The sequence below is a fragment of the Tachysurus vachellii genome, chromosome 5 (genome assembly GCF_030014155.1).
Source record: "Tachysurus vachellii isolate PV-2020 chromosome 5, HZAU_Pvac_v1, whole genome shotgun sequence".
NCBI classification, from domain to species: domain Eukaryota; kingdom Metazoa; phylum Chordata; class Actinopteri; order Siluriformes; family Bagridae; genus Tachysurus; species Tachysurus vachellii.
In genome coordinates this window covers 6,475,037-6,488,951 of record NC_083464.1, presented here as the reverse complement: position 1 = coordinate 6,488,951, position 13,915 = coordinate 6,475,037, and the positions used below count along the sequence as shown (strand labels likewise).

The 13,915-nt window shown below is 38.2% G+C and overlaps 1 protein-coding gene across 2 annotated transcripts in view; it reads right to left on the bottom strand.

Annotated features, from left to right (window-relative positions):
* The window catches only part of ccny (cyclin Y), a 65,867-nt gene extending 52,253 nt beyond the window's left edge, over nt 1-13,614 (bottom strand). For both annotated transcript variants that reach the window (XM_060869594.1, XM_060869595.1), the window contains exon 1: nt 13,157-13,614. In XM_060869594.1, coding sequence (XP_060725577.1) covers nt 13,157-13,310 — 154 coding nt within the window. In that variant the 5' untranslated portion in view covers nt 13,311-13,614. The remainder of the gene's footprint in view (nt 1-13,156) is intronic.
* Between the last annotated feature and the right edge of the window lie 301 nt (nt 13,615-13,915).

Here is a 13,915-nt window from a genome sequence, read left to right as displayed (position 1 = left end):
TAAATCTAATCTCAAAATATTTCGACTGTATTCTCCAAATATTCTGACCCAATCCTTCATATATTCAGACTGTTTATGAGATTTTAAGTTCTAGTAAGTAAGTAAGTAAGTAAAGTTTATTTATATAGCACCTTTCACAGATAAAATCACAAAGTGCTTTACAAAATATAACAATAAAACTTAAATGGACAATAAAACATTCTTGCAAAGTAAAAAAGAGAAATTATTAAAGACAGCAAAACTTCAACTCTAAAATAATAAAACACACTACAACAGGGATGAAACCATAAAAGCCCAGTCAGCTAAAAGCTTGTCTAAATAAGAGTGTCTTCAGTTGCTTTTTAAAAGACTCAGCAGAATCAGCCACACGCAGAGACAGGGGCAACGCGTTCCACAGTCTGGGGGCCACAGACTGAAAAGAAAGATCCCCCCGAGTTTTAAAATGGGTTTTAGGGACCACAAGCAGATTTTGACCTGATGACCTCAATGCTCTCGAAGAGCCATAAGGGGTCAACAGGTCAGAAATGTACTCAGGAGCATTCCCATGAAGGGCTCTATAAGTGAGGACCAAAATTTTAAAATCAATTCTATATTTGATTGGTAACCAGTGAAGAGAGTATAAAACCGGTGTGATGTGAGATCTTCTGCTGGTTCCAGTTAAAAGCCTCGCTGCTGAATTCTGAACAATCTGAAGACGATTTAAAGCACGTTTGTTAAGACAAGTAAGGAGTGAGTTACAATAGTCCAAACGCGAAGAGATAAAAGCATGTATAATCATCTCTAAATCTACATTAGACAACATTTTCCTCATTTTAGAAACATTCCGCAAGTGATAAAAACAGCTTTTAACCATCTGTCCTGAATGTTGATCTAAAGACATGGATTGATCAAATACAACACCGAGGTTCCTGAGGCTTGACTGAATAGAAGAGCCCAAAGAACCAAGATGTTGCCTGATCTGTGGAATTTTCTTATCTGGGGCAATGATCAAGGTTTCTGTCTTTTTCGGATTTAGTTGAAGGTAGTTACTGCCCAACCACTCCTTAAAGTTCTGTAATATTTTAAAACATTTCTGTCGCTTCCTTCATTTACAGAGAAATATAAGACAAGTAAAATATTATCTCAGCTTTTTTTTCCCAGCAGGAATGAATTAGTGTTGGCTCTGTGGTGAACTTGGAAAGTACAATGACCTGTTACATCCTCAGGAGCTCTTGGTTACACAATTCCACTGGACTAAAACTGTTGTATAAAGGACATTATTTGCGTTGACATTATTTCCTGTCCAGTGTCAACCAAATGAGGATGAGGTTCAATTCATGATTTCTTTCTCATATCATCTCAGAGAGTTTTTCCTTACTACCATCTCCTCAGACTTGTTAATTAGAGATAAATAGTAAGTTAATTTTAAACTTTTATATATATATTTATTCTGCTTTTATCCAACTGTAAAGCTGCTTTAAGACGATGTGAATTGCTAAAAGCGCTAAACGAATAAACTGAACTGTCTGAATCCCCTGCTCCAAAGTTTAATGATCATGTTTAATTAAAAGCTTTCCTGGTCCAGATAATAAATAACGAACAGCACACACTTCCTCTATGTAATGTTTGTCCTAAGTAAGGACAGAAGAGTTTCTCTGAGGACTTTGACCCCGTGTGAGCTCTGAGTCAGGTCACAGTGACCAGAGATTTACACGTTAGTACAGACACAACAAACATCATATCAGACAGAAAGAAATCAACAAAAACCAAAGCCACTAAACACCTGTCAGAATTTTGCTCAATTAAACATCAAGACAGAAAAAGCCTGTTGTGAGCTGATATGGTGTCACACTACAATATGCATCGTGATCTTTAATTTGTTGAGGCTTTACAGAAGTGGATTCATATTGCAACATAAACACTTTTATAAGACTTATAAGACTTGACAGAAGGGGAAACAAAGACCAAGTCACATGGCTTTTATAGTCATTTCAACCATATATAGAATGAAACATTTCTCCAGGACCTTGGTGCTACATAAAACAACACCGAGCTAAGGACTTAGCCACATAAAGAACAACATGTGCAACCTACTGTAGTGCAACAGTGTGAGACAAAACACTACAAGAAAAATACACAGAATAGCACTGACCAGTGTGCATACCATGTACTGTGTAAAACTAGAGATCTAGCGAAATAATAAAGAGTAATAAAAAAGCCAATTTTAATATCCGGTTTCTTTTTACGGTGAATAAATACGTCGGTATAAAAAGTAGCGACGTCTCACACTAACGTCCATTAAGTGCGTCATGATGCTACTACGTAAAGAATGAAACTCATAAGCAAGTGTGTGAAGCAAAGTTCGTTTTTGCTCGTTTGTTATGTTACGGTTTTCCAAAAACGGATCGTCATGAAGCATTTTTTGTTTGTCTTATAGAACGGCCAACGATTACACTTTTATAACTTAAAGAAAAAGAATGTTATTCTGGATAATGTTGTCGAATGTTACCAAGACAGAAAAATCTATCTGTACTATAATGCACTGCATTACTAACAATAGTTGATTAAACCTAAATTAATTTCCTACAGATTGTATATATCTGAATTACAATGATATGTTGAATTCTGGGCTGTGAAATGAAACAAATATCAACCATAAAATGTGCTTATGTAGAGCCTCCACTGTTAAAGTCCTACAACACGAGATGTTAGTTGTTACTACAGAAACGTAAAAGAATTAGAACAAGTTCTTTAAAATAGCCAAAACCATATAACCATAAACTATATAAAATTAATCATTTTCTGACCAATCATAATGTTAGTATGAGATCGTTTTATCAATCAATTTTTTAATAAGATTAATACCAAAACACTAGAGCTGTAGCCCTTTTTTCAGACATCGATACTCCAGCACATTCCCCTTTAGTGTTGTTTGGATAATATTTTCCTCTTCTGCTAAAATTAGTATCGGTGCTGAGCGAGCGATACAGGATGATGGCAGGATGAATAGAATCTTATCCATGTCTGTCTTTCAAACCTTGTGTTCTCTGCCTATACAATATCGATGGAGGACTACATACAGCAAGACAAGAAGAAAATGAAAAGATTCGAGGACTGAGAAAATGTAAAGAAGCAGGTGAGAGTGTTAGTTGATAAAATAGCAGAACACTACATCATAATTGACATCCATCAAGAACAGGAATCTCAGTCTTTTTCAAGACATCTGCTGTCTGCATCCACGATGGCCTCAGATTTCAGTTCTTGGATTGGATAAGAACCTCAAGTGATTTTTCTTTTGATTTTATAGCTCATCCTCCTCAAGGTTTAACAACGCTGTGTATTTTGAGATGCTTTTCTGTCAACTGAAAGTTTGGCTGTTCTCCTCTCACCTCTTTCGAGAACAAGAACAACTACTTCTGCTAACTGAATGTTTTAGAAGCCTTAATTTTGTCACATACATTACAGCAGAGTGAAATTCTTTCTTCACTTATCTCAACTTTGGAGGTTGGGGTCAGAGCACAGGGGCAGCCATGATACATAATCTCTGTAGCAGAGAGGGTTAAGGGTCTTGATCAAGGGCCCAATAGTGGCAGCTTAGTAGTGCTGGGGTTTGAACCCTGATCCTCTGATCGACAACCCAGTGCCGTAACCACATGAGCCACCACTGCTCTTTTATGATCTGTGTAAACTCTAGAAAGTGAAAATGAAAATCCCAGATCAGCAGTTTCTGAAATGCTAAAACCAGCCTGTCTGACACAAACCACCATGACAAAGTATATTAGCCGGTGAATGTATGAGAAAATATTCTGAAACATAGGTTAGCATGCATGTCGAGTGAAACGTAGTGAATTTAATTTCTGACTGAACAAAATTAAGTGATGACGGAAAGTGTGGATCATTTTCTCTCCGTCCCCAGTCTCATGGCTGACTTCCTCCTGGTCACAGGGTTAGATCACACAGTCATGCACCACCTCAAGGTACACACACACACACACACACACACAGAGTCTACATTTAGAGTCCAGCACTGATAAATAACCAGGCTTTTATTGAGGAGAAAAAGAATCCAAATAATCTAAAATTCCAGCTCTGTTTCCTAACAGAAAACTGATTTGCTTCCATTTTCAATCAGCTAATCCCTTTTTGTGTTATCACACGCCGACTCGAGTGTCCATTAACGTCTCTAAACTCAGAGTCGAGTGTTTTACCAGTAAAACACGGTACCTGAAAACGCGTACTGTGGCCAATTTTCCAAAATTAACTCAATTTCTAAACACTTGTGGCTTGATTACGTACATTAACCCCTTTATCTACACTCAAAGCACGTTTTATCAGGTAAACCCACCGCACGGATCACTTAGCGTAGGTGTACGTTTACCGAAAACGGCAGAGGTTAAAAGCACCGATGTCACTGCTGGGTGAGAAAGAGAACACTAACCAAAAATATCCAACTAACATCTGTGTAAAGCCTCAGATTATTCATTATACTTATTTTTTTATTTGTGCAGGATAACAAATATAAAAAAAAACAAAAACAAAAAAAAAAACAAATAAGACAATCCTTAAATAAGGCACAATTTCACCAAAATGGAAGATGTATCCCTGCTCGGGTTCCTTCTGTATCATGTTTGGATCGCTACAACCAACGAGTCTGCATCGGTACAGAAATGTAGTATTACAAAACTGATCATCACTACAAGATCACAAGTATGTCCAACACCCGACCATCACAAGCAACCGTATGTCCTTGTTGACCGACCCATTCCACCTTTATCCCTTCTTTGTTCCTATAATGCGCTCCACTCTTGCACTCCAGATGTTGAAGTGTGGCTGTGGGGATTTGTGATCATTCAGCTACAAGAGCATTATTGAGATCATACACTGATGTTGGGATGTCGATGAGACTCCAGTTCATAACAAAGTTGTTTCAGAGTCAGAGCTGTGTGCAGGACACTTGAGTTCTTCCACTCCAACCTTAACCTCCACACTATCACACCTTCATGAAGCTCGTTTTGTCCACAGGGGCATTGTCATGCTGGAACAAGTTCAGTTAGGTCCACTGAAGAGAAATTGTACACAAATACTTATTATTATTTTGAGGAAGACCAATATATGGGTGTGATGGACAAGTATCCACAAACCTTTGGCCATATAGTGTATTATATAATGGAGAGGCGGTTGTGGCTCAAGTGGTTAAGGCTCTGGGTTGTTGATCAAAGGATTGAGGTTCAAGCCAATCTTCCACCATTGGGCCCTTTAGCAAGGCCCTTAAACCCTCCCTGCACCACGGGTGCTGTAACATAGCTGTCCCTGCCCTAAGACCCCTACCACCTCAGATGGGATATGCGAAGAAAAGAATTCCATTGAGCTGTAATGTATATGTGGTGAGAATAAAGGCTTCCATGCCCCCCAATTCCCCCAAGGCCAGGACACTGTCATCTGCTTCAGAGACACAATTCTATCTGTTTCCATGAGCATTTCATCTATAGCTAAAGTAGTCAAAAATGTACACAGTTTTGCACTTTTTATGATTCAGATTATGATTTCTGTCAGAATCTTTCTGCAGTGGCTCACACGCCTTAGTGTGCAACGTCACATCCACTGCTGTTACACCGTCAGCAGATGGTTTCACCAGGTTTCCAGTCACGACTATCACCGCTATCCAAAAGCCTAGCAGCTGAAACGTTTAGCCAGTCTCGCAATGATTATGTATTATATTTTCCTTCCAGACCAATGACACAGCGGATTAGATTCTGACTCGTTGCCATATCCAAATGAGGTCCGAGCATCACCGTGACATGCCGCACCGTGTTCCCACCTGTATTTACGCTGTCCGCTTATGATCCACATCTGTACGAGTTTCAAGAGACTTTAAGTCTTTTGAAGGTTTCTATTTTTTATTATGTTTGAGTAAGAGAAGTAAATAGACCAGAGACAAAATCTCCATTGAATTTACTGCTGGGAATTACGTGATTATTCCGATCTAGGAATGGAGACTGATACTGAGTAGAGTTTTAATACAAGAACCATAACCATTACACTCGATGGGGTGTAAAGTGTTGAGTAATAAAGTAGAAGAGAGGCTTCATTAGTGGAGATTTAAAGGAGGAGAAGGGAGGCACAGTGTGTTCACACACACACACACACACACACACACACAAAAGTTAAAAGCTTGTCTACGTGCTCCTGCCACATCTGATTGGTGCCTGATTCAAAGTGCTGGACTTCCTCCATCTAAGCAGCCTGGTACTGACTGACCTTAGACAAACACACACGCGCCACAGATGCACAAATACACACACGCACAGGGACACACATGCACACAGGGACTCACATGAACACACAATCACACAAACACACTCATCCACATGCACACGCTTCTGCTCTACCTCTCACGCTTATCTGATATCATTCACACACACACAATCACATTTGCACAAACACACCATTTCCAAGTCCGTCTATAACACTCTAAACCGTGTAACGTGCTGTGTGAAACGCACTAGTGTTTACGTGTGTAACCGGGCCAGAGTCAGAAACACACACACAGACTCGGCCACTAACTAACCGCCGGACATGATATTAAAAACGCAAACCATCACAAACAGTGATCAGTATAATCAACTGCGCTGGATTACACTTCACCGAAAACCGTAGAAATTAAACGGAGCACTTTACTCAGATAACGCTCATTAGCCCTTAATCACAAACTTTAGAACTCCTGCACAGTCCTTACTGTTGTGCACATGATAATAAAAGTCATAAATGTGCATTCTGTCTGAGATGATTTGTTCACTCTCAAGAGTAAATACACGAAAACCAACAGTGATTTTGTTAAAAAAATAAAAACACTATTTGATAGAATATAGAATTTAACTCATTTGCATTGAAAATGGGGGGAAAACATTTGTGATGTTAAGTGACCAGACATAGGAAGTTTCTTCCCTCAGGCAATCCATCTGATGAACACTCGACATACACAGAACACACAACACTATTCTTACATTATTTACTTAAAACACATACTTATTTATTTATATTTCAATTTTCATATTTATATTTCCATTTGCACATTTTTCCACTGTACATACAACTGTCTATATTATATATGTGTTCATGTCTTGTCAGTGCCATTCTGTTTACACTGTGGAGCTTCTGTACTAGAACAAATTCCTTGTATGTGAAAACATACTTGGCAATAAAGATCTTTCTGATTCTGATCTGATTCTGATTCTGGATGATCAGACGTCGGAAGTGTGCGATAAGCTGGAAAATAATCAAAACCAGAATGATATGATGACCGTACCAAGCAACCAATCAATCAAAATCAATCAATCAATAAATCAATGAATCAACCAATGGAATCAATCAACCAACCATCCAACAGTTTTATTCCTTTTCCATATTAAGTAACACATTGTATGTTTTATCAGATTAGAGATTAGCACGATGTGGTGGAACAGCGGTAAATATATCAGGGTTTGTTTGTTCCTGTCATCATTCAGCTCTGATTTGTGTAAAGAGAATAAAGAAAGAAAAAACGTCGCTGGATTTGTTACTCTATGCTGAAGACTTTCCAGTAGAGGAAAACCTAAAGGCTGAAGTTCACCAGCACTGAAACTGGAAGCTCCATCCATGAAAGTTTACAAAAACAATCCATATCGATCATTAAGTGTTTTAAAAGTCTCCATCTGGAACTAAAGAGAAAATGAATCAAGCAATCCTTTAAAAAAGCCAGGGCTTGTTCTTTAAAGCCCTACGGCTTTAAAAAGGTCTACGTCATCTAGCTCGATCCTGCGTCCTCGGGGATCGCTAAACGCACCCGGAGGAACCGAGGAGCGACGAGGACGAGCTTCCCGGGCGAAGACGAGGCTCACGCTTCCTACACATGGACATATACAAAACATTTCAACTCTTTATTTTAACACAGTTTGTACTCTGTGGGAGGAAAGGTCAGGTGAATAAAAGCGCTGGTGTCTCAGATAAATAAACAAATGTAAAAGTACACGATGATTCGGATCACGTTCATGGAATAAATCTATAAAACTGTGCTGTGACAAAAAAACAACAAAAAAAAAAAAAAACGCACTTAATAATATGTTTAACGATGCCTTTAAGTAAAATATCATTTACAAAGGTTTCGGATTTCCTTGGCGTATAGCGGGGTATAGCGCTGACGTATGTGGTTTGAACAACCACATTCATTTACACCTGTACAGCTTCATCTGAAACGCGTCCCAGACCACCTCCTGAAGGGGTTTGAACCATCGGATTTATATCCGTCTCGAAAACGTTTCGGAGGACATTTAGACCTGGTCTTTTTACCATCGGATAGCTATCTGATCACAGAAAACGCATGAAGTGACCAGGTGTAAAAAGCCCCTTAGTGACACCCACAAAACTCCATAAAAGGTCAAGTGCACAGACAGTTGGAAGAACGAAATGAACAACCAAAAGACAAGTGAAAGTTATTTAAACTCACTTCCAAATTATAACAAATAAATTATTTAACAATACACAATATTTATATACATATAATAAATAAATGAGTGCAAAATTCTTCCACCAGCTGAGTATGGAAATGAATAAATATCAGGGTTCCCACTCTTTTTCAGAGATCATTTTCCAGGACTTTTCCAGGACATTTCAAATTTAGCAAAAAAAGACAAGGCTCACAGATTCGCGGCCTAAAGTAATATGTCCTTCTCTCCAGAAGTCTTAAAAACAATGTACACTTTATGGCTATTACTTAACTATACATTTAAAGACAATTTGTCACGTGAATGAAATTTCAACCTTTATAAAATAAAAAGACCGCACATATTAATACCCTTTCCTTTCTCAGGCCAATGCCATCATGCATGCTTTAGTTTGCTGTGCATTCCCCTTGCACATGATATTCAGATTAACAAGGTTAATATAACCTGCTTACTCGTCACCATTTGCTGAAAACATTCGAGCACTTAAACCATTCCTAGCACCTGAAACCGCCAACACAAGACAGCGTCATCCGTCACAGCGAGATTAAACAGCATAACAAAAAACCCGTCAAAACTCAGCGTCCCTGAACAGAGCGCTTTCTGTTACTAACGTTAATTGTTTCGACCAGTTGTAAACTGTTCTTTACATGATCAAGAACATTTAAAAATAATAATTTTCCAGGACAACAAGATTTTTTCCAGCACAATTTATGTTTTCTCTCATTTTCCATGTGTTTTCCAGGACTGGAATATTGGTCATTAATTTTCCAGGTTTTCCGGGACGCGTGGGAACCCTGAATACCAAAAATGTATAAATATAAAGAAATTACATTAACAATTATAATTTTATTAAATAATAACAATTTTAATAAATTGAATAAAGATTAGATTTTGTTTTGGTTCACTTTCTTTAATTTTATTTAATCTCTTAGAATAATAATTTACTTCCAGTTTCCTAGTGAACTACCATAAGGACGTTTTTTTAATCGAGACTTCAAAGCCTTCGTAAGTCGCTCTGTAAAGATGGCATCTGGTAAACGCAATAAAATATCATTTTCTTAAAAATAATAATTATTTTAATAATTTTAAGCCCCACAATATATTCCAGATATAAAAGTGCAGTAATCAAAGCCGATCCGGTCTCTCGTACATATATTTACACTCTCAGGACCACAAGTAGAACACGAACATTTTTGAATTCTCATGAATACCAAATCTCTCCCTTAAACAAAAAAAAAACAAAAACATATGATAATGTGGCCTGGTGCTGTTACACCATCATATCTCTATGAACTAATTTGGAGGACTGTGCCTTTTTATTTTAAGCATCGAAAATATCTAATAGGTGCAGCGTTCATCTGTACTGAGCATCTCAGACATTTCCTGCTCTGACATTATACAGCTAAAATCAGAGCCTTCCTTAATGAACATCCCGCATGCCAAAGAAGTGACGCTCCAGTGCCTTCATTTACACTTACATGTGGCTCAAATACCACGGCGAAATTATTTGGATTGTGGAAATCATTTCTCAGTCACAATACAGACCAAACAGTTACTCATCCAAATTATTAGCTCAATTAGGTCCAAATGACATGATACTAATCCCATGAAGTAACTAGTGATATATTTAGTCTTGTGGTCTTCACTGACCAGGACCTGGCAACATAACGTCATTATTGTGCTAAATTAAGTAAAAGACCTTTTTTTAATCACCCTTTAAATTTGTACAATGGACATTTTTTTTTTAGAATTATTCAAAATTTATTAGAAATTATTCCATCTTAAAGATTCTCAGTTTTCTAGACATTAAATAAAACTTTCTTTAAACCCATTTTTATTTTTATTGTTTCCTCAAATTTTAATCATACATCAAAGAAACACATTCAAGTTTCTTTAGATGATTATTTGGTCGCATCACCCACCACATCGAGTGCATAAACTCACATATTATTCACACAGAGAGCTAACTGGGGTGACGACATCATTATATCCTACCATTAATAATCTCCAGGATGAAATGGATTAAAAACTGAAAACGCACAAGGATGCGCTGATCCGATATCTGAGCTGGTCCGGTATCAGTCGACTGGACCGTTATCAAACCGAAGTAGCACCTTATAGTCCAACACCATTAAGACCAAGTAAAACCATCAAAACTTACACTTACTTACAGACTCACTCACTTCCACAACCATACAATCACACAAGACAAGCTGCACAACAACAACTACTTAACAAAAAACCCTTGTTCTATGTTAAATAGCTGCTACAGTATAGCAACCAGGGTTTGTTTACGGTGGGCGGGACTTAGGTGACCAGAGACCGTTCGATTGGATGCAAAATGGAGGAATAAAACAAGAACATATACAGTGTACATTTTTGTTAATGTTTTGGTATCTAATGTATTGTTTCTGTCTAAAACTGGGAGTCCCTAACTAGGGGTTATGACCCAAGATATGGTCGCTTGAATCGCAAACCATATCATGAGAGAAACTAGTAATTTTCCTTTGTTTCATTAATTTGCCAAATTATTATTAGGAAGTTCAAAAGCCGAGATGGAATCGTTACTGCGAGTCAGGTTCAGACAGGCTATGTTTAAATGAATAAATTACTCTTAAACCTTCCTTTAGAAAACAAACTAGTGTCTGAAATTGTGCATTATTCTAGATAATTACTGAGTACCAAACACTGACCAGGTTTCTTTTTACGAATATTTAAACACCTCTCATATCCTTTAGCGTACCAGTTCGTTGGAATTTTCTAGACTACTAAATAAAAGGTAAGACAACATGACAACATGAATGTTGGATGATGTGATATGATCACGATGTGCATTATGATGTGATGATGTTGATGTGCCTTGTGCATGAATGTTGGTGTGATATTGATGTGTCTTGTGGATGATGATGATGGGCATGAATGTTGGATGATGTGATATGATGTGTCTTGTGCATGAATGTTCATTATGTGGATGTTGTTGATGTGTCTTCTGGATGATGCTGATGTGTTGATGTTGATGATGTGATGTGGATGTTGTTGATGTGTCTTGTGGATGTTGATGTGATGTGGATGTTGTTGTGTCTTGTGGATGTTGATGATGTGATTTCAATGTTGATGTGTCTTGTGCATGAATGTTGATGATGTGGATGTTGTCGATGTTGATGATGTGATGATGATGATGATGTGCCTTGTGCATGAATGTTGGTGTGATGATGTGTCTTTTGCATGAATGTTCATGATGTGGATGTTTTTGATGTGTCTTGTGCATGAATGTTGATGATGTTGATGATGTGGATGTTGATGTTGATGATGTAGATGATGATGTGTCTTGTGCATGAATGATGATGATGATGATGTGGATGTTGATGATGTAGATGATGATGTGTCTTGTGCATGAATGATGATGATGATGATGATGTGGATGTTGATGTTGATGATGTAGATGATGATGTGTCTTGTGCATGAATGTTGATGATGATGATGATGATGATGATGATGATGATGATGATGATGATGTTGTTGATGTGTCTTGTGCATGAATGTTGATGATGTTGATGTGTCTTGTGCATGAATGTTGATGAGGATGTTGATGATGATGATGATGTGGATGATGTTGATGTGTCTTGTGCATGAATGTTGATGATGTTGATGATGTGGATGTTGATGTTGATGATGTAGATGATGATGTGTCTTGTGCATGAATGATGATGATGATGATGTGGATGTTGATGATGTAGATGATGATGTGTCTTGTGCATGAATGATGATGATGATGATGATGTGGATGTTGATGTTGATGATGTAGATGATGATGTGTCTTGTGCATGAATGTTGATGATGATGATGATGATGATGATGATGATGTGGATGTTGTTGATGTGTCTTGTGCATGAATGTTGATGATGTTGATGTGTCTTGTGCATGAATGTTGATGAGGATGTTGATGATGATGATGATGTGGATGATGTTGATGTGTCTTGTGCATGAATGTTGATGATGATGATGATGTGTCTTGTGCATGAATGTTGATGATGATGATGATGTGTCTTGTGCATGAATGTTGATGATGTGAATGATGTTGATGTGTCTTGTGCATGAATGTTGATGATGATGTGTCTTGTGCATGAATGTTGATGATGATGATGATGATGATGATGATGATGATGGTGGTGTCTTGTGCATGAATGTTGATGATGATGTTGATGTGTCTTGTGCATGAATGTTGATGATGATGTTGATGTGTCTTGTGCATGAATGTTGATGATGATGTTGATGTGTCCTGTGCATGAATGTTGATGAGGATGTTGATGATGATGATGATGTGTCTTGTGCATGAATGTTGATGATGATGATGTGGATGATGTTGATGTGTCTTGTGCATGAATGTTGATGATGATGATGATGATGGTGTCTTGTGCATGAATGTTGATGATGATGTTGATGTGTCTTGTGCATGAATGTTGATGATGATGTTGATGTGTCTTGTGCATGAATGTTGATGATGATGATGTGGATGATGTTGATGTGTCTTGTGCATGAATGTTGATGATGATGTTGATGTGTCTTGTGCATGAATGTTGGTGTTTCATCATTAACAGTTCTCAGAGTGCACGGTTAAGGAGCACTGATTGTCTTTGACATGACCCTTAATCCAGTTAAAGCCTGATCTCCAGGTGTGTTGTATGTGACCGACTCACCGTCGATGTTCTCTCGGTCACTGATGTGCTGCAGGTTGCAGCCCGTGTCCTCGCGGCTCAGCTCTGCTTCCGGTCTGTAGGGTTCCAGGCGAGAATGGGCGTTTCTCCGCAGTTTGGGACTCGAAGACACACAGCAGGAGGTCGTATTCCCCATGATGATGTCCGCAATGGATGCAGGATAGAAGACGGTAAATAAATGTCTCCGTTTCCAAGGCGACGGATCTGATAATCTAATGTTTTATAGAGAAACGGAGCAGCACCTAAAGGACACCGTCACAACACGCTCCCTAAAGCCGGATTAACACGTCGCCGCCGTCATCAAACGTCCTCTACACGTTTAAAAACGTGTCTCCTATCGGTTAATGATATAAAGACAACACGGTCACAGAAACATCCCTGTTATGGATAGGGCTTTTTTCTGTGCTGCGGTGGGAGTCGCTCCATAACTGCGCCGACATGCAACAGAACAGACGAGATTAAAGGTTCCGGTTCAAGTGGGCGGGGAAACAAATGAGTTGGCGCACACGCGCACAGATTTCCAAATAGCCCGGGGGTATTTTTTTTAATATATACACGATAAATAAAGCGCACGAGGACACTTAAAGCAGCAGTAATTAAAGTCTAATTGTTTTGTTGTACAGCCTGATGGTGTAGCTGAGACAGTTGATTTGTTTAGTCGTTTATATAGCTAAGTGGAACATGACATAAAACTAATGGCTTTTGTAAAAGTTTAAAAAAGGAGGCACTATAATCTACAGA